General features: G+C 33.1%; 1 protein-coding gene across 5 annotated transcripts in view; it reads left to right on the forward strand.

The window, feature by feature from the left end:
• The window catches only part of LOC126818092 (small conductance calcium-activated potassium channel protein), a 112,422-nt gene that overhangs the window by 16,538 nt on the left and 75,800 nt on the right, over positions 1-20,084 (forward strand). For all 5 annotated transcript variants that reach the window (XM_050545282.2, XM_050545284.2, XM_050545283.2 and 2 more), the window contains exon 2: positions 17,029-17,124. In XM_050545282.2, the coding sequence (XP_050401239.2) occupies positions 17,029-17,124 (96 nt within the window). The remainder of the gene's footprint in view (positions 1-17,028; positions 17,125-20,084) is intronic.

A 20,084-nucleotide genomic window follows, 5' to 3' on the forward strand; every position in this document is an offset into this window, starting at 1 on the left:
ACTGTCCTGCATCAATTTCAATTATTTTTTATTGACACAGAGATTTAACAGATATGCATGTGCAATCAGAGTTAAGTCTGGAAATGTAGATGTTACCTTTTCAAAAAGAAAAGGTTAATAAGTGCTCTGAAAATATGTGGCCTTAATTTTTCCAGCTCTTTTTATAAGATGATTACATACAGATTCACACTCTTGCAAATCAAGTGCTCTTAGTTATGAATCTGGAGATTTTACATTAAATTTATATACACCTTGCGATATTAAATACATAATGCTATTTTAATATGTGCTCATTTTCATGTGGAAGTATATTGTTGTTGCCTCTGTCCATTTGTCCACAATTTGATTGTGGACACTCAACACGTTACAATTGTTATCCAATTTTGGCAAAACTTGAAATATAGGTTTATCTCCAAAAGATCTGGGTACCTTTCGATATTGGCATGTATTGAACCATAACTTCATGCATTATGGCCCCCTGTTAAGAAATCACGTTTTTAGCTTGTGGATACTCTAGAGGTCACAATTTTTATTCGATTTGAAACTTGAAATATGTGTTTATAACCCAAAGATCTTGGTTCCTTTTGATATTCGTGCATATCAAACTGTAACATCCAGGATTATGGCTCCTGATTGTACGAAAAATCATTTCCTTTCGATATTTGCGCATTTCAGACCATAACTTACTGGAATAAAGTCCCTGATTGTACCAAAAATCATGATTTTGTAGTCCCTTGCCTTTCGAAGAAAGCAGGGGACTATTAAATGGATCTGTCTGTCTGTCTGTTTGTCTGTCCATCTGTCTGTCACACTTTTTGGGACACAATAACTCTCCTTCTAATTGAGCTAGAATGTTCAAACTTGGTGTAGGTGTTTATTACATCAATACCTTGGCTAAGTTTGATAATGAGCATTTTCTGCTTAGGGCAAGCAGAGATAAGCAATTTGATTTGTGGAGACTTTGGAACACAATAACTCTCCTTATAATTGAGGTAGAATGTTCAAACTTGATGTAGGTGTTCATTAGGTGAATGTTTTGGAGTTTAAAGATGAGAATTTTCTGCTTATGGTAAGCTAAGATAAGCAATTTAATTGGTTGATGCTTTGGGACACAATAATTTCAGTGAGAGTGATGAAACTTGGTGTACAGTTTTATTACATCAATACCTTGACTAAGTTCGATAATGAGCATTTTTTGCATAGGCTAAGTAGTGATAAGCTGTTCAAATTTGATATAGATGTTCATTTGGTGACTGAATTCAATGATTAACTTTTCCCACTAAAGCTAAGCAGAGCTAAGCAGTTTCATTGGTCGATGCTTTGGGAAAAGATACTTTAGTTCTAATTAAGTGAGAGTGAAACTTGGTGTATAGTTTCATTACACCAATACCTTGATTAAGTTCGATAATGAGCATTTTCTGCTCAGGGTAAGCAGAGAGATAATCAGTTTGATTTGTCAAGACTTTGGAACACAATAACTCTCCTAATTGAGGTAGAATGTTCAAACTTGGTGTAGGCATTCATAAGGTGAATGTCTTGATGGAGTTCAAAGATGAGCATTTTCTGCTTAGGGTAAGAAGAGATGAGCAATTTGAATTGGTTGATGCTTTGGGACATGATAATTTTAGTGAGGGTGATGAAACTTGGTGTATAGTTTTATTACATCAATACCTTGACTAAGTTTGATAATGAACATTTTTTGCTTACGCTACGTGTAAGTAATGATAAGCTATTTGATTAGTCCAGACTTTGGAACATAACAACTCTACTTTTAATTGAGGTAGAATATTCAAATTTGATAGAGATGTTCATTAGGTGACTGAGTTCAATGATTAACATTTCCCACTAAAGCTAATATAAGCAGTGCTAAGCAGTTTCATTGGTCGATGCTTTGGGAGAAGATAACTTTGATTCTAACTGATGGAGAGTTACCAGGTACTTAAAACCTTGACTTAGTTTGATCATGAACATTTTATAGATAATCAATTTTATTGCTCAATACTGTTGAAATAGATAAATGTACAATTCATCAATATGTGTTATCTATTTAATTTTTTTTAATAACTTGTTCTCTATCCATCTCTCTTGCAAAATGTGGACTAAGCAGAGAAAAGGCTAACACTTTATTTGAATATTTTAATTTTGTAACTGGTTTTTCAAGAGGCAAATTTTTCTTTGTACTGTGTCTAGAATTTCATAGCAAAATGAACATAATAAGGTTCTTGATGTGTAATAAAAACAATCAGATTTGTAGTTTAAGAGCTCTCATCAAATTTCAATTTCTAAAGTGCAGATCAGACAGAAAACTGGTGTCATTTTAACAGCACAAATGGCACATCATTAAACCTGGTATGGCTTTTCTCAGTTATTAGACACATCACGCTGACTCATTGAATGTTCACTTTCAACTGATAAACAATGGAAGTGGGAAAAAAATTGTTTTGGCAGACAATTTAAAGAAAGTCTTAAATTTTGTGAAATCAGTTTAATTAAAATAGAAACAGAGAGAATTTAATTAGTTGGAGAAAAGAAAATGTTGTGATGTCATGTATTAGACAGCCACTGTCTGAAGATTGTGGAAATGACTTAGTAATGTGGCATGAACAAAATTTCTAATGAATGAGCAAGTCTTCATCGGCTCTTGTTGCGATAGTCTGATATTCTCAGCACGACCTTAGGGAATAGATAATGCGTCTATTTCTGTCATCGAGGAGATTGACTAACCGATGGTTGACTTGACTATTGTTCTCTATAACAATGATCTTTGCTAATATTTCATCTCTAAGACATAATTTCAAGGTTTCACATTCAAGATCTGACGTGGCCAAGCTTTCTACTCGATTGCAGCTATATCGATTGAATACTGAAAGAATAATATTTCAAAAGACAGGGGAAGTCAACAAAAAACTTGTGGGACACACATTATATTTCTATCTATGATTTTACTAGATTAATATGACCAGACCGCTGAAGAATTGAGGCCATTATTAGAAAGTGAAATTAAAGATGCATTATGTATGAGTATGACCTAAATTTGCCAAATGCAGGTCATTTTTCTGACTTGAAATATTCTATAAATTATTATTCACATGAGAAGCCCATAATAAACTCTCTAGACCATTGGATGGCTGAGATATTAAGTGGATTAGATGATGTCTGCCATATCTTTGTTGAATGTTAAAATGGAATTTCAAGTCTTTGTTGATATTATCGTAGCAATACAATCTAAATATTTAAGCTCAATTTCAAACATTCGTAACTTCGCTCAGAATAAAGTAGTTTGACTGAAATTTTTAATAGATTCATTTTTCATTATCTATTATTCAACCATTACAGCGAGAATGGTCAGTTCTTTATCTAAATCTGACATAAAATATCTTTAAAAATGTACAAAATTAAGATACTCAATGTTATTTTTTTTCTCCATTGTACATTTTAATTCAAGTCATAATTGACATGCAACCACTGTCTGATCTAGAATGTTGATGATATCTAACCTGCCACAAACTGTTTAATATCAATCTATAGATTATTTTGTTCTCATTTCCCTTGTAACTTTATAATGGTATTGATGATTATGTATCCAGTATAACTGATTACATAAACTAGGTTATCATGGACATAAAATTAGAATCATTAAAAATAAAACGAAATATCACTGCAAAGTGTTAATTAAGTTTTATGCCAATATTCAGTAAATGAACCCCAGGTATTTAAGTTAAATAATTAATCTTTTAGTACAGTTCTTCTCAGATTGACGTCTTTAAATCCTCCTAGTGGATTCTTACAAAAATTGGCGAATATTTCGGCTTGGAAGAATACCAGAATTCAATATCAGCTGGAAGAAATCTCAAAGGATCAAGTGCAGTGTTTTATAATTGCAAATTATCCAGCTGCACTTTCCTATAGGAAAACACTAATATACTTGTACTGCGCATGCACGTAGCGATGTACAGTACCGCAGCAGAATTTTGGTTTTTCATCTTATTATTATGCTTCATATATAGTAATTACACATCTGTTTATAATCTGTATCATTGGCAAGTGTCTGTTCTGTGGATTAAGATATCATTTCATTAGTTTATCAACATATTAACATCACAGTAGTTGGTGAAGGTAGCCTATGTAATACTGGAACTGATTTCATCAATCTTTATAAATATATTAAGTGATTAACCCCCTACTTTGGTACTACTAACCATTATCATCACTTGGTTGGAAATAATTTGTATGTTTACTGTTTACAAAACATAGTAGACTATCATAAAGACCTTCACCTTAATTCTTTACATGTACCTATACATGTTGCTATTTAGTCAGTGTACTTATTAAACTATTGGTTTTCTTTTATCATTATAAAATTGTATATTGACCAGAAAAGATCAAATAGCTTCTGAGTGTATTTTGGTGACTCCCAAGTTGCTTTCACATTTTTTAACTGCTTCTTTTTGAATGTCGATGATAATTTTTGTTCGCATTGCCAAATAAAGTTTTGTAAATAACGGATCTTGTTCAAACTTTTAATTCTGTACATATTTGTTCAGGAAACCCAACTTTATCTAGAAATTCGTCATTTTTGTATAATGAAGTGGCACTGCTGAGAAAAATGTGTCACATTCCCAGACTAACATACAATAACTTGTATTTCTGTTGTGCAAGGACATCATTTTGTCCAGGACAGTGATTGTCGATTGTTTTGTCTGTTTAATCGAAATGACTAGACATAAATCCATAGCAGAAAGCCACCAAGAAATATTGGCATAAAAAAAGTAAAAGATTGCATGCATTTCTGATATCAGCATTGGGCAAACGACAGTAATTTTAAATGCAAATATGCTGAAAACTCAAAATTTATGCCATATTTTGAGTAAGAGACTAATGTGGCATATAATAATATGATATGATATCTCATTTAGACAGATTCGGCCACATATGATATGATATCTCATTTAGACAGAGTTGGCCACATATAATTTGTATTTCATATGAAATGTTATAAGACCTTGGAGATATCACTTTACTAGACATTCTTATCCATTTCCTAAAGCAATATATTGACCTTCATCTTACTGCTATTAGAGATATTCCCAATAGTCTCATAGTACCATCACTTGAATAAGAATATCCTCTTAGCAGTATTGATATATTTCTCTTGTCTTATTCCAATTTGATATTTCGTAAACTCCTTATAGTGCGATCCAGTGGTTGCATTTGGCATTCTTAGACCCATGTGTTCAGATAATTGTTGTGAATATTTATGATAAGATAGAGATGAGCTGGTAGAATCCATTATATAAGAAGATGGTGAGTTTAGCTTATGGGTTAAGGGTATTCTTATGAGAAAAGAGGATCATGGTCATGGCTAATTTGAGGAGAAGAGGATCCAAAGACTAAAAATATTCTTATTGTCATATAATTCTATATTCTACTTTAAGAATAATTCTAGACACTATCAATCATTCAGCAAGCAAATAATGATTATACACAAATGTCAATCTCCCCAAAAGTATTCTCCTTATGAATCTCTCATTCACTAATAACCATAATGCAACTCATCTGTGTAAATAATGTGAAAAATAAAATAATTTCTAGGCACATATTAATATACTGCTGGTAACTCCTTCATACTTATATGTGTATGGTTTGGTTTCAAGGTGGAGACATTTTTGACTTATGACCTACTCTAAGTGAATTAAGACATCAGACAGAAACACTTTGTAAGTAATATATTAACATAAACTCAAGAAAGACAACTTGACCCTGGAAATTCACACAATATTTTCTATTATTGGCATTGTTCCTCACAAGACTACATTATTATACTGTCTCTTCAACTTGAACTGTAATCTGCTGGAGTTAGCGAATAGTGTCTGTTAAATCTTTAATTATATAACTTGGTAAATCTATTAACAATTCAATCTATTGTCCTTGTTACAGGCGTTAAATTCACACAAGTTGATCTATCACCTCTCAGGTTATTTGCTGGTCTCATTAACATGTAAATCAGTTTTAGTTAAACTGTCCAATTTATATCTCTATGGAACACCACTATAGACCAGAGATGGTACTTATTCTAGCCAAAGCTCAAATCCCAGTGGTAGACGTAGCAGACAATTGGTGTGGATTATTGGATCTAAACGTGAGGATTGATCTGAAATCGGAACAATATTCTCTTTCCACTGGGATTAACCAACAAATGACTACAAACAAAGACAAGGCTTTTAACATTACACCAAGCATTATTCTGTGCTCTTAATTTATTGAAACTCATGTTTTACTTTCCACTGCACCATTCTGGCTGTATACATCTAATTATCGTCATTTATTCATGTAATAGTTTGCTTGCTAATAGTTCAGTGATTCCATTAACAAACCTGATTGAGGTCACTGATAGTTATTTTATCAAATGACTTGGTTTGTGTTGTTGAAAATGATATTATCTGTCAGAGCATAAAAGGAGTTTCTTGTTCAATGATTTTTGAATTTGTAGACTTTTTCCCAAGCAATTATTTTTAGAAATTACTTAAGATGAATTATGAAAGTGGATCCTGTGTAAACGTGCAATTACTTGAGATTCTGCATTTTGAAGCACTTCCATAATATTATATAACAACATTAAAAATATAAAAATGTCCAAATTGCTGCTATAATTGAAAAAGAAGTTGTTGAATTAATATAATTAGCAATATACAGGTAATTAATAATATCATTATGGATGGGCGTCATTAAATCTTTTATACAAGCATTTGGTGGGATGGATAAAGTGTCGTTATATTTATCATACTATATAATACAGTGTACAAATTATAATGGTTCTTGATATATATTCCAATTTCCAATATTCCACTAACCTTATCAAATTGCTAATTCGCTCTAAGGAAAACAACATTTTCATATAACTAATTCTTTGAGTATTTGTTAAGCACCTTGACATACATGTATTTTCCTGGTGACATTTAAAGCATTGAAATGGGTTTTATGATCTAAAATACTTCATTATCCCTAGTGATTTTTTGATGCCAAAGGAATTAAACCTTTAAACCAAGGTTAATTGTCATTTACTGGTGGTCTGCCATTTTGGTTTAGTCATTATGAAACACATGAAGAATGTTCTTACTATTCTTGACATTTCCTTGTAAATCTGTGTTGTAAGCAAAGTCCATTTTTATCATCCATATAATATGTATGTTTTAAGAAATAACCTATTGTTGAGGCATACATTTTTTTGAAACTGTTTTCAGTTTTGCTAATAGTCCACATTTTAATATTAAAGTATATTGTCATTATCTTCATCTGTCTGTCGGTCGATCGTCTATCCAAAATGACAACTATGGTTGAGATTTATGGGACCTGGATTCAGAACATTTTAATTGTCAATTTCATATAGTTTTTTTTTCTTTTTATATGCCAACATATTGAAATGTGGTTCTGGTCAGTTGGTCTGGAGCCCACAATGAATTTGATTGACTCTAAATTTATATACAGTGTTTAAGGTCATTTCTGGGGGGGTTGGATGGCTGAATGGTTAGCACGTGTGCGCTGTGTCATCAGACTTGTCACTGAGTCAACTGGCGTGGTTTTGAATCCTCGGTTGTATGTGACAAAGAGTAGGGTCGCCTGTCCATCCTCGTGGGTTTTCTCCGGGTCCTCCGGTTTCCTCCCACTGCTAAAGACCCCTACGCGCAAGCGAATTATTGAAATAAAATTAAACCATATGTTAGTCCCAAAATGACCTAGTTTGTGTCGAGTGGACGTTAAACCCCATCTCTCTCTCTCTCTTTAAGGTCATTTCTGATAATTTCTGCCAAAGTTATGGCCCTTGATCACTTGGGTTTTCTCCGGGTCCTCCGGTTTCCTCCCATTGCTAAAGACCCCTACGTGCAAACAAATTATTGAAATAAAATTAAACCATATGTAAGTCCCGAAATGACCTAGTTTGTGTCGAGTAGACGTTAAACCCCATTTCTCTCTCTCTCTCTCTCTCTTTAAGGTCATTTCTGATAATTACTGCCAAAGTTATGGCCCTTGATCACTTGGGTTTTCTCTGGGTCTTCCGGTTTCCTCCCCTACGCGCAAACGAATTATTGAAATAAAATTAAACCATATGTTAGTCCAGAAATGACCTAGTTTGTGTCGAGTAGACGTTAAACCCCATTTCTCTCTCTCTCTTTAAGGTCATTTCTGATAATTACTGCCAAAGTTATAGCCCTTGATCACTTTGAAAAATCTTGTAGATGCTTTTGAGGTTAAAAATAATGTGCAATTGACCTTAAATTTATACACAGTATTTAAGACTATGAGATGAAGAAACCTATTGATTTTCAACAATGTCCAATAGTTACTGCCAGTGTTATACCCTTTGATCACTTTGAAAAATCTTGTGGACGCACTAGAGGTTAAAGCTGATATTCGATTGACTTTAAATTTATACACAGTCATGGGACGAATTCCATTAATTACTTCCGAAGTTATACATTCCATTGTTCACTTTTAAAAATCTTGTGAATGCTTTAAAGACCAGAGTTATCATTTAATATAAATAACTTTAAATTTATACACCATGTTCAAATATGTGACAACCTTTGTTGACTGCCCGGACGACTAAGCTTCTTTGGGCAAATGTTTCGTTGCCTGGCAATCTATCTTTACTTTTGGGAACATGATACATGAGAGCTCTTTAAGGAATTTTTTGTTAAGGCTAATTAAGAATTTTGTATTGTAATCATGTAGTTACTAGGCTCCGACACTTCTAAGTTGATACAGGGTTTATAAAGAGGTTTTTAATACTTGGTTGTTCAAAAATTTGCTCAGTGCAAGTGGTTGACAATGAATCTATAGCTAGCCTCTGTGAGTGTTTCCATGTGAACTGATATAATATTTTATTGTCCCCGCCTTTCAAAGACAGCAGGGGATAATTAAATGGGTTCGTCCGTCTGTCTGTCTGTCACACATTTTGGGCCACAATAACTCTCCTTCTAATTGAGCTAGAATGTTCAAACTTGGTGTAGGTGTTTATTAGGTCAATCCCTTGGTGGAGTTCGAAGATGAGCATTTTCTGCTTAGGGTAAGCAGAGATAAGCAATTTGATTGGTTTATGCTTTGGGACACGATAACTTTAGTTCTAATTAAGTGAGAGTGATGCAACTAAGTGTATAGTTTTATCACATCAATACCTTGACCAAGTTCGATAATGATCATTTTCTGCTGAGGGTAAGCAGAGCAATAAGCAATTTGATTGGTCAAACTTTGAAACACAATAACTCACGGTCTAATTGAGGTAGAATATTCACACTTAGTATAGGTGTTTATTAGGTGAATGCCATGATGGAGTTCGAAGATGAGAATTTTTCTGCTTAGGGTAAGCAGAGATAAGCAATTCGATTGGTTGATGCTTTGGGACACAATAACTTTAGTTCTGATTAAGTGAGAGTGATGATACTTGGTGTATAGTTCATCATATCAATACCTTGACTAAGTTCGATAATGATCATTTTCTGCTTAGGTTAAGCAGAGCGATAAGCAATTTGATTGGTCGATAATTTGAAACACAATAACTCTCCTGCTAATTGAGGTAGAATGTTCAAATTTGGTGCAGGAATTCATTAAGTGAATTCTTTGATGGAGTATGATGATGAACATTGTCTGCTTACAGTAAGCAGAGATAAGCAATTTGATTGGTTGATGCATTTGGGCACTATAACTTTGGTTATAATTAAGTGAGAGCTATGAAACCCAGAGTATAGATTCATTATATAATTACCTTGACTAAGTTTAATGAGAATTTTCTGCTTAGGCTAAGCATGGACCGTGTATATATGGTCCATGGGCTAAGGAACGATAAGCAGTTTGATTGGTCAAGACTTTGGAACATAACAACTCTGCTTTTAATTGAGGTCGAATGTTTAAACTTGTTGTTAATGTTCATTAGGTGAATATCCTGACTGAGTTCAATGATTAACATTTCCCGCTAAAGCTAAGCAGAGCTAAGCGATTTCTTGACTTTGATTCTATCTCATAGAGCGTGACGAAACTTTGTGTACAGTTGATAATCAGTTTGATACTTTTGAAAAAGATAAACATGCAATAATTGAAAATTTGTCATCTATTTATTTCAGATTTTGGCAGGGAACATCTGAGCCTCAATGTTACCTGGTTCTAAAAAAAATATATGATTAAATAAGAATAATTCTTCCTAAAAAGTTTGGAGAAATATAATAAGAGTTATTTAATTCTGAAAGTGCAAAAATTTATCCAGTTGAAGTGAAGCTTTAGAAGTTAGCTTGTGAATTTATCATTACTACTATAGAATAGGATTTTTAGTTAGTACATTAAGTGATTCCTGCCCACTGCTCTGGAAAATTATGTGAAAGACTGAAAGTGTGATAATGATTTATGATAGAAACATGTAGTAAACTTTTATATTTAGCTTGTTCATTATGTCTGCCATTTTGGTAAAATAATTGCTCTTGTGTGTGTAACTTTCTAACATTGTCTTCTGGGCAATCATTTTATGTCAACATTTTTATTGGCTTGCTGAGGACTAAAATGAGTTCTCTCCCGGGGTGCTATTTCTTTTGAATTGTCGATTATCTTTATTGTAGAAAGTAAAGTGAAATCTGTAGAAGTTTTCTTTGAAATAATTATTAGTAATACATGTATGTAGATTTTGATGGAAAGATGTAGAGATCAGATCCTAACTCTTCATTTGGGTGGGGAAATAGCAAAGGCTGTTGAAAAAATTGATTCTGATAATAAAAACTGTATAATGATATAAAACCTGAGTAACCTATAAAGCCCACATGATTGATTGTTGAAGAATGTTAACTCTGATGATCAATGAAAGGTTTGAGTTGGCATTTCAGAAGTTCAAATCTGAAAATGTCTCGCATGACATATATTAATGTGTTTCGTTAGAAATTCATTATGCATTGATATACTGCATCGATTGATTTCTCGCATTAGATAATGTACATTATGAAATTTATCTAACGGGCGATTAAAAAATTATACTCATCCTGTGACGGTCAACATATTTTAAATTTAAAAGGGTTCATCCATCTGTCTGTCTGTTGATCACACCTTTTGGGACACAATAACTCTTGCTTCTATTGAGGTAGAATTTTGAAACTGAATGTATGTAGTTGTTTATTAGTTGATTGCAGAGATAAGCAATTTCATTGGTTGAGACTTTGGAACACAATAATTGAGGTAGAATATTCAAACTTGGTCTAGATATTTGTTAAGTGAATTTCTTGACAGGGTTCACTGATGAATATTTTCTTCTTAGACTAAGCAGCCGTCCATCCTTCTGTCTGTCATATCTATTGGAAAACAACAATACACCTTCTAATTCAAGTAATTGAGGTAAAATGTTCAACCATGGATCGGAGTAGTTGTCTGTTATGTGAATGTCTTGACAGAGGTTAATGATGAGCATTCCCTGCTTAGGCAAAGCAAAGATTCACTATTGGTCGATACTTTGGAACACAATAACTCTGCTTCTAATTGAGTGCACTTTAGATCATAAGGTCTGTCATTGAGTCAAGTGGTGTGGTTTCGATCTCAGGATCGACAAGGAATAGTGTCGTCTGTCTAACCTTGGTGTGGGGGGGGGGGATGGCCAAATGGTTAGCCCGTACATGCTATAACATAAGGTCTGTCATTAAGTCAACTGGCGTGGTTTCGATTCCCCAGTTGTACGTGACAAGGAGTAGGGTCGTGGGTTTTCTCCTGGTCCTCGGGTTTTCTCCCACTACTAAAGACCACAACGCGCAAGCGAATTATTGAAATAACATTGAACCATTAGTCCTGGAATGACCTAGTTTGTGTCTAGCGATGTTGAACCTCATATATCTCTTTCTCTGTTTCTCTCTCTCTTTGAGTCCTCTGGTTTCCTCCCACTGCTAAAGACCCCTACATGCAAGCGAAGTATTGAACTGTTTTAATCCCAAAATGATCTAGTTTATGTTAAGTGGTTGTTAAATCCCATATTTTTCTCTCTCCTCTCCAATGCTAGATGGAGATGAGAATAATAATATTTAGAATCTGTCATTATTTGAGGGAAAGAATCCTACTGCAAAGCTGGTGTCCATGGCCCTGGTATAGGAAAAAGATTATATTTCTTATAAACCATTGGTTATCATCCCTGTCAATCTGTCGCAAACCAAGATGATTCATTTCAATTCAAAAACGCCAGTCCTAGATTGGTCATTGACAAAAAAAGCATTAGAGAGATGAAATTTTTAAAGTGATCTAAGAGATGATGGCATTATTCAACTATTTGACATTTTCAATATAAAACTTGTAAGATTTTAATAAGGTGCTTTATAGTCCTGTCACTTCTTGAAACCTCTACCCTATTTAAAAACTACAATTTATTAGAATGTATTCTCCTAAAACGCCATAAATCATAAAAATTAAGTTGAGAAGCCTTTTAAGAAATTAGGTCTCATCCCAAGAAACACTAGAAATTCAAATTATTTAGAATTGTAATAATCTGTCATATTACCTTTCAAAGATGTTTTTATACGCCCACATGGAAGTGTGGTTTTATATTTCCGTTGCCTCCGGGCATTGATCCTACCTAAACAATTTCTTATAAACACTCTACAGGCTACATTTATTATATGATCAGTTTCAAATTTAAAAATATAGTTTACATCAGTGATATAAAGAATCCTTTTTAATTTCAACAATTTCCTTTAATTACTTCTAGAGTTATAGTTCTTGTTTCACTTTGTTGAACCTTGTTATCATCCGATCTGTATTAAATTTACATGCGTTTTTTTAAATTACTGAAACGAAGAAGCCTGTTGAATTTTAGCACTTTTCATTTATAACTTCTAGACTTATGGCCCTTGTTTCATTTTGTTGAACCTTGTGCACACTCTATCTACAACAGTTATCATCTGATCTGTATGAAATTTATATGCATTATTTAGATGACTAAAGCGAATAAGCCTATTGAATTTCAACAATTTCCGTTAATTACTTCTAGAATTATGGCCCTTGTTTTATCTTGTAGAACCATGTGAACACTTTAACGACTAAAGTTATCATCTGATCTCTGGATTTCATATGCATTATTTAGAGGAGTAAAATGAAAAAGCCTGTTTAATTTCAGCAATTTCCGTCAATTACTTCTAGAAGTATATATGCCCCTTGTTTCACTTTGTTAAACCCCTTGTAAACTCCCTAATGGCAGATGTTATCATCCGATCTGTGTTAAATTTAAATACATTATTGAGATTAGTAAAACGTAGAAGGCTATTGAATTTAAGGATTTTCTGTTAATAAATTCAACAGCAGTGGTTCTCAACCTTTTTTTTCCCAACGGCACACCTTGGAACACATGCAAAAATAAGGCTACACCTGGCTAAATATAAATGAAAAATATTTGAATTTTGCAAAATGAAAACATGGCAAGTCATAGACGGCAGACAAACGTTGACACAAACTAGAAATAAACACATGAACTGATTCAAAACTAAATAAAGGAAAACACAGCAATGAACTTATCAGTAGACACCAGTGAATACTCAATTAGGATCACATGGTTTTTCGCATTTTCTTAGTGTGTCATTCAAAATTTTGCGGCACACTTAGGAAGATCTCGCGGCTCACTGGTTGAGAATCACTATTCTACAGTCATGACCCTTGTTTCCCTTTGTTGAATCTTGTATCATTCGATCTGTATGAAATTGGTATCAATGTCTTGTAAATACTCCTATTACCTAGAAAAGGATAAATATATGTGATAAGCCTTGTTGACTGCTCAGACGATATAGCTGTTGTGGGCTTATGTCAGTCTTGTTGTCTGCCAACCTTTCTTTGACTGATGCTGGAAAAAGTACAGCAAATGGTGAAAGTTATATGTGAACTTCCCAAGTTAATGAGAATTTGTATCAAATGAACTTGAAAGAGTAAGCATACACTGACCAGTGATCGACAGCCAACACCCAAGGGCAAATGCAGTTTTTAAACCAATTTAAAATCTTCTGAACAAAAGAAATTCAATTTTAATTATCTGTCAAGCAGATCCTTTTAGTGAATAACAACCAGATTTCATTAGCAGTCAAAGTTGAAGACATTTTAATTAGAAATTTACATAGATTTATTTTTTTTAAAAAAATAGAGTTACTGTTTTAGTGCAAAATAGACATTGCTGGTTAATATGTTAATTTCTAAAGTTTAGATAATAACATGATTATTTTAAAATTACATTTTATTTAACAAACAGACAACATGGACCAAGATGTTTTACAGATTGTATTAGTTATGAAAATGAAATTATTTATCTTTTGAATTCCCAATACTCCAGCATGCTAATATAGATTTTCTTCATTTAAAATGACCAAAATTAAGGGCAAAAAAGTGTTCTTTATATTATAGTAATCTACATAATTAAAACAAATAACATTATTTAATGCCATTTTGGCTTCAATGTTCATGGTTAGAAATGGATTAAGATTCAGACACAATCCTTCAAATGACGATCACAGACTTAAAATTGTTGGAATTTCTAAATTAATATGCATTCAGTAATTAGCGTGACAAAGATTGATTAATGGCAATAAATTTTTTGGTTTGCATCCATACATTGCTACTTTAAGGTAGCAACCACATGGAGTTAAAATGTGGTATATTATGGCTTTCTACACATTTAATCTTACAAGCTTCAAAATTTCTCAAATATAAGGTTTGAAAAGTTTAATTCTTAAGTTGGTTGGCTTCCAATTCCATAGACTTATTGCCACTTTAAGTTTAGTTTTACAATTTCAAATATGTCAGTATTGTCTGCAAAGATATAATATAAATTCTAACTGAATAAGCTGTAATTATATTCAGTTTGTGTACTTATTGATTTTACAGCATGTTGACACGTGTTAAGCAATTTATCATTCAGGGGTGTTGATTGTCAGTCCTGAAAATTAGAATCTATGGAATTACAATTGAATGCCATGACAATATTTTTAGTCACGAAATCAGATGTGGTGTAAGCAGAATTGTTACATAACCATGTTATAGTGATATGTCGAGATTCTATCCTTTTCAGTTGGCGCATGCCTTTTTGCTGGAAATTCTTGAGTTTATTCGTTTGATGCCTTTTGAGGGATTGAGAGAATTCAATTCCAGAAAATTCAATCAAGTATCCCCACAAATACAAGTTATTGTGTAAATCAATGGTTTTTGATATTTATTTAACACTGTCATACATATATGGCACTAAATAAATAATCCACTGTTCCCAATTGCTCCACATTGACCATATATAATTCATTCATTTTTCATATGCAACAATCTAGTTACCTTATGATTACTTTCAAAGGATTACCAACAAAACAAAGATTTTATCTACTGTGTTTGATCAAGGCAATATTGTGACGTCATGACAGATTATATTTCTGATTATTGACGTCATGATGTGGAAAAATACATGTATATAGAGACCTGAGTGTTTATACAATTGTAAATTTGAGACACAAAATACAACAATGCTGATGACTCAAGTCACTTTTATCATTTCTTTACATGGTAAATATAAAGGTACTGTCTTAAATGTTGAAGTTGACAGACAATATTTTTTTCCCCAAAAGATACTTGAGTTTGTCAGTGTTTTTGAAGATATGAAAGCTTTATGTTCAATTTAAGAAAAACAATAAGCTAGTGGTGTTTATTTGTTGCTGGAATAAATGTAAAGTGATTTGAAATTAGCTTTGATTTTGAGGATACAAAGTGATCAGTAGCATAGGTTATCCTTTTATTTTATGTTTAATACCAGTACATTTTATTGATAGATAAAATCATTATAATGTTTATCTTTCTGTCTGTCCTTCGACAATCCATTTAGACAACTTAAGATATAAGATATATACTTTAATACTGCTCAAATTAGTTCCAATGTTTGTACTGTAATAGTCACTTTTAGTTGGTTTACCTTTAAAGCTTATAGATAAATTACAAAAAGTACAGAATACTGCAGCTAGACTTGTTACTTTAACTAAGAAATGTGACCACATACATTAACTCCTGTTTTATATAATTTACACTGGTAACCTGTTAAATATCGAATTGATTTTAAGATTTTATTACTTACTTTTAAATGTTTAAATAATTTAGCACCTGTTTACCTCTCAGACCTTTTAGAACTTTATACACCTGGCCGATCATTACTTACATCAGATAAACTACTTTTAAAGCCCCAAACTGTTCAACTAGTCTCATATGGTCAGCCCTCTTTTAGTTATCGAGCACATATTTTATGGAATAATCTACCATTTAGTTTAAGATGTTGTTCATCTCTATATTCTTTTAAAAAACAACTTAAAACACATTTATTTAATCAGGCTTTTAACTGACTCTGTATACAATCATTAACATGTTCATAATCTTGTTGTTTATTTATGATTACATTGTCACTTTGTACAGTGCCCCTGAATATGTTATATGAAAGGGCGCACTGTAAATATGCTGTAATAATAATAATAATATTCTTTGTATGTGTGACACTGTGACAAAATTATTTCAATACTTATATATTATAAAGTTAAAATTATTTAAAGAAATTGTTGTGTGGTGCATATGTCTTAACAGCCTATTCTTAAAAATCTGGGACTATGAATTATTATCATACAGAATTGGTAGATTGTATTGTGCATATATAAATCATACAAATATAAAAAATTATTTACCAGTAACAAATTTTAGAAAAAAATAACAGTTCAATGGGACCCAAACTTTTGCCAATTTATCCATTGAATCCAAAGGGCTTATTATTGTCACTTGTGCTTATTTTGTAATAGACTTTCTGCAGTACTTAGGTTAGTGTAATGAATAACAATTACAAATTTCTGATAATTACTTATACAGTTATGTCATCTAGTCAATGCGGAAGCAATATTTGTACTGTATAAATATTTTGCTTTTTATTTAGCCAATGAATCAAATTTTTATGGACCTGGCTGCTGTGGGCATTTGTATTGTTGGCTGGCATTTATCTTTTAAAATTTCTTATGTTTTCTATTTCAGTCCAGTTTCTATTCCATAGCCCTGAGATCACTAATCTCTATATCTACTGTGATATTATTAGGTTTAATATTAGCATATCATGCTCTTGAAGTTCAGGTAAGGTATCTGATTTATATTTAATTATTTTGATATTTAGATACTTTGTCAACAAAAAATCTTTTTTTTTTGTTATGCTAATAGGGCTTGAACACTATATGTAGTAATTGTATTTCAACAGGGACAAGTCAGCATAATTTCACCATATTTTAGGATCCTGACAATACACAATAAAAACTTCCATGCCAAATTAGATAAGTAGGCTTATAATGGTTACAACATTATGAGAGAGAGAGAGCGAGAGAGAGAGAGATTATGAGAGAGTCCACTCCACACAAACCAGGTCATTTCAGGACTAACATATTGTTCAATTTTATTTCAATAATTCACTTGCACGTAGGGGTCTTTAGCAGTGGGAAGAAACCAGAGGACCCGGAGAAAACACACAAGGTTGGACAGGGAATTGAAACCATGACAGTTGACCATTGGGCCACCCCCACCCTTGCAACATTATAAGATATGTTAATTATTGTCCCCCGCCTTTCGAAGAAAGCAGGGGACTATTAAAATGGGTTCGTCCGTCTGTCTGTCTGTCCCTCTGTCTGTCCGTCTGTCTGTCCGTCACACTTTTTGGGACACAATAACTCTCTTCCTAATTGAGCTAGAATGTTCAAACTTGGTGTATGTGTTTATTAGGTCAATGCCTTGATGGAGTTCGAAGATGAGTATTTTCCGCTTAGGGTAAGCAGAGATAAGCAATTTGATTGGTTTATGCTTTGGGACACGATAACTCTCTTCCTAATTGGGCTAGAATGTTCAAACTTGGTGTATGTGTTGATTAGGTCAATGCCTTGATGGAGTTCGAAGATGAGCATTTTCCGCTTAGGGTAAGCAGAGATAAGCAATTTGATTGGTTGATGCTTTGGGACACGATAACTTTTAATTGAGCTAGAATGTTCAAACTTGGTGTATGTGTTTATTAGGTCAATGCCTTGATGGAGTTCGAAGATGAGCATTTTCAGCTTAGGGTAAGCAGAGATAAGCAATTTGATTGGTTGATACTGTGGGGCACGATAACTCTCTTCCTAATTGAGCTAGAATGTTCAAACTTGGTGTATGTGTTGATTAGGTCAATGCCTTGATGGAGTTCGAAGATGAGCATTTTCCGCTTAGGGTAAGCAGAGATAAGCAATTTGATTGGTTGATGCTTTGGGACACGATAACTTTAGTTCTAATTAAGTGAGATTGATGAAACTTGGTGTATAGTTTCATTACAGTAATACCTTGACTAAGTTTGATAATGAGCATTTTCTGCTCAGGGTAAGCAGAGCGATACGCAATTTGATTGGTCGAGACTTTGGAAAACAATAACTCTCCTACTTTGATTGTTAGACTATAAGTAAAGATATACTGTTTGATTGTTCAATACTTTGTAAAAGATAATTTGTGATAAATTTATATGTGTCCTCTAATTATTTTCCTATTTCGGCGGGGGACATCAGCCTCACTGTTGGCTTGTTTATGATAGTGATCAAGCTCGCTGGAAATTATGGGGTTGGTATAGAAAGAAATTAAACTTGTTATTAATCTCTTTTTCCTCATATAATTTATAATGTAGGTATTTGTTTCAGATTTAGTTGTAATTCCCTTACTTCATTATCTTGAAATAATACATACATAATGTACATATTTACATCATTTTTTCCTAATGACTATGGAAATAGTTATTGATTAATGGCTAGAACACATAGCACATGCAGCTTATCATTAAGCTAACTGCATACCTTAATATGCATAACAAAACACAGTTCTATGACTGCTTTATTTTAGAGAACTTTTATTATTTTTAATGGAAAGAGAATATGAATACAGTTAACAGTATTTAATAAGAAAAATGGAAGAAAAAAAATAGATTGTCTGATTTGTTTTCCATGTGTAGGTTGGAGTAAGATGTTTATTCTTTCCTTTTTAAATAAATCCAATACTGAATGGTTATCAAAGTGCTATATATTTTGATTTACATGCATCATTTAATGCCTGAGGGCAGAGATGAAAGAGGCTTATACTTGTCAGCATATATTACAGTATGACATGGCATTATCAAATTGATTATTGATTTGAATATATGGTGTTGATAATAATAATCAAACACTTCAGTAGACTTAACATACATCAAACTGCATTTGTCATTAAACATTCAGCTGGCCTATAGGTCTCTCTGTGATAAGCAAGAAACAGTTAAAGGCTGTGCAAGGATTTTCCAGAAGGTGGGTTGAGGAGCCCCCCCCCCCATCCCCCAAAAAATCTTTAAAATTCTCTTAAAACAAACCTTCACATGAGTAATGATTATTTTCCTGGAGAGTCAAAAAAAGCTCTCCTAAAATTCTAAAATGGGTAAATCGCTCCCCTTAGAAAGCTCTCCTGAATCTCTTGAGGAGAGCTATTTTAGCATGTGATAAGAACAGGGATTTTAATCCATTTTGAAACCAACCGCCCAGAATTGGTTCAAATGAGGTTCCGGTAGGAAATAGGGTAATTAGAAGCTCCTGTTAACTTTGATATAACCAGACATCAACAAAAATAATTTTTGGTAAATTGTTATGGAGAATATCGTATTCTGAATAGACTAAATATACTGAGCGCCATGGAAAACACATCACTTAGTTTTTCATATAACAAAATGATCCTGTAAACATATCTTATTTAATTTGCTTCTTATTGTGAACAATATTCAAATGGGAACACATCAATAACAACACATTTGTACACTTATGGATGATTAATCTGTAATCAACGGTACAAAGTCAGAGGGGTCAAAACCAAATGTACGACACAGATGTCAGTAGCGCGTGTGTCCTCCACGGGCTCTTACGCACGCTGTGCAGCGACATCGCATGGAATTTACCAATGTTTGAAAGAAGGCCTGGGGCAAATTGTTCCATTCTTGGACAAGAGCAGCTTCTAAAGCAGCAATGGTGTGCATCTGTGGTCTCCGATACAGACGGCGTCCAATCTCATCC

This window comes from Patella vulgata, chromosome 4 (assembly GCF_932274485.2).
Source record: "Patella vulgata chromosome 4, xgPatVulg1.2, whole genome shotgun sequence".
In the NCBI taxonomy this organism is placed as follows: Eukaryota; Metazoa; Mollusca; class Gastropoda; family Patellidae; genus Patella; species Patella vulgata.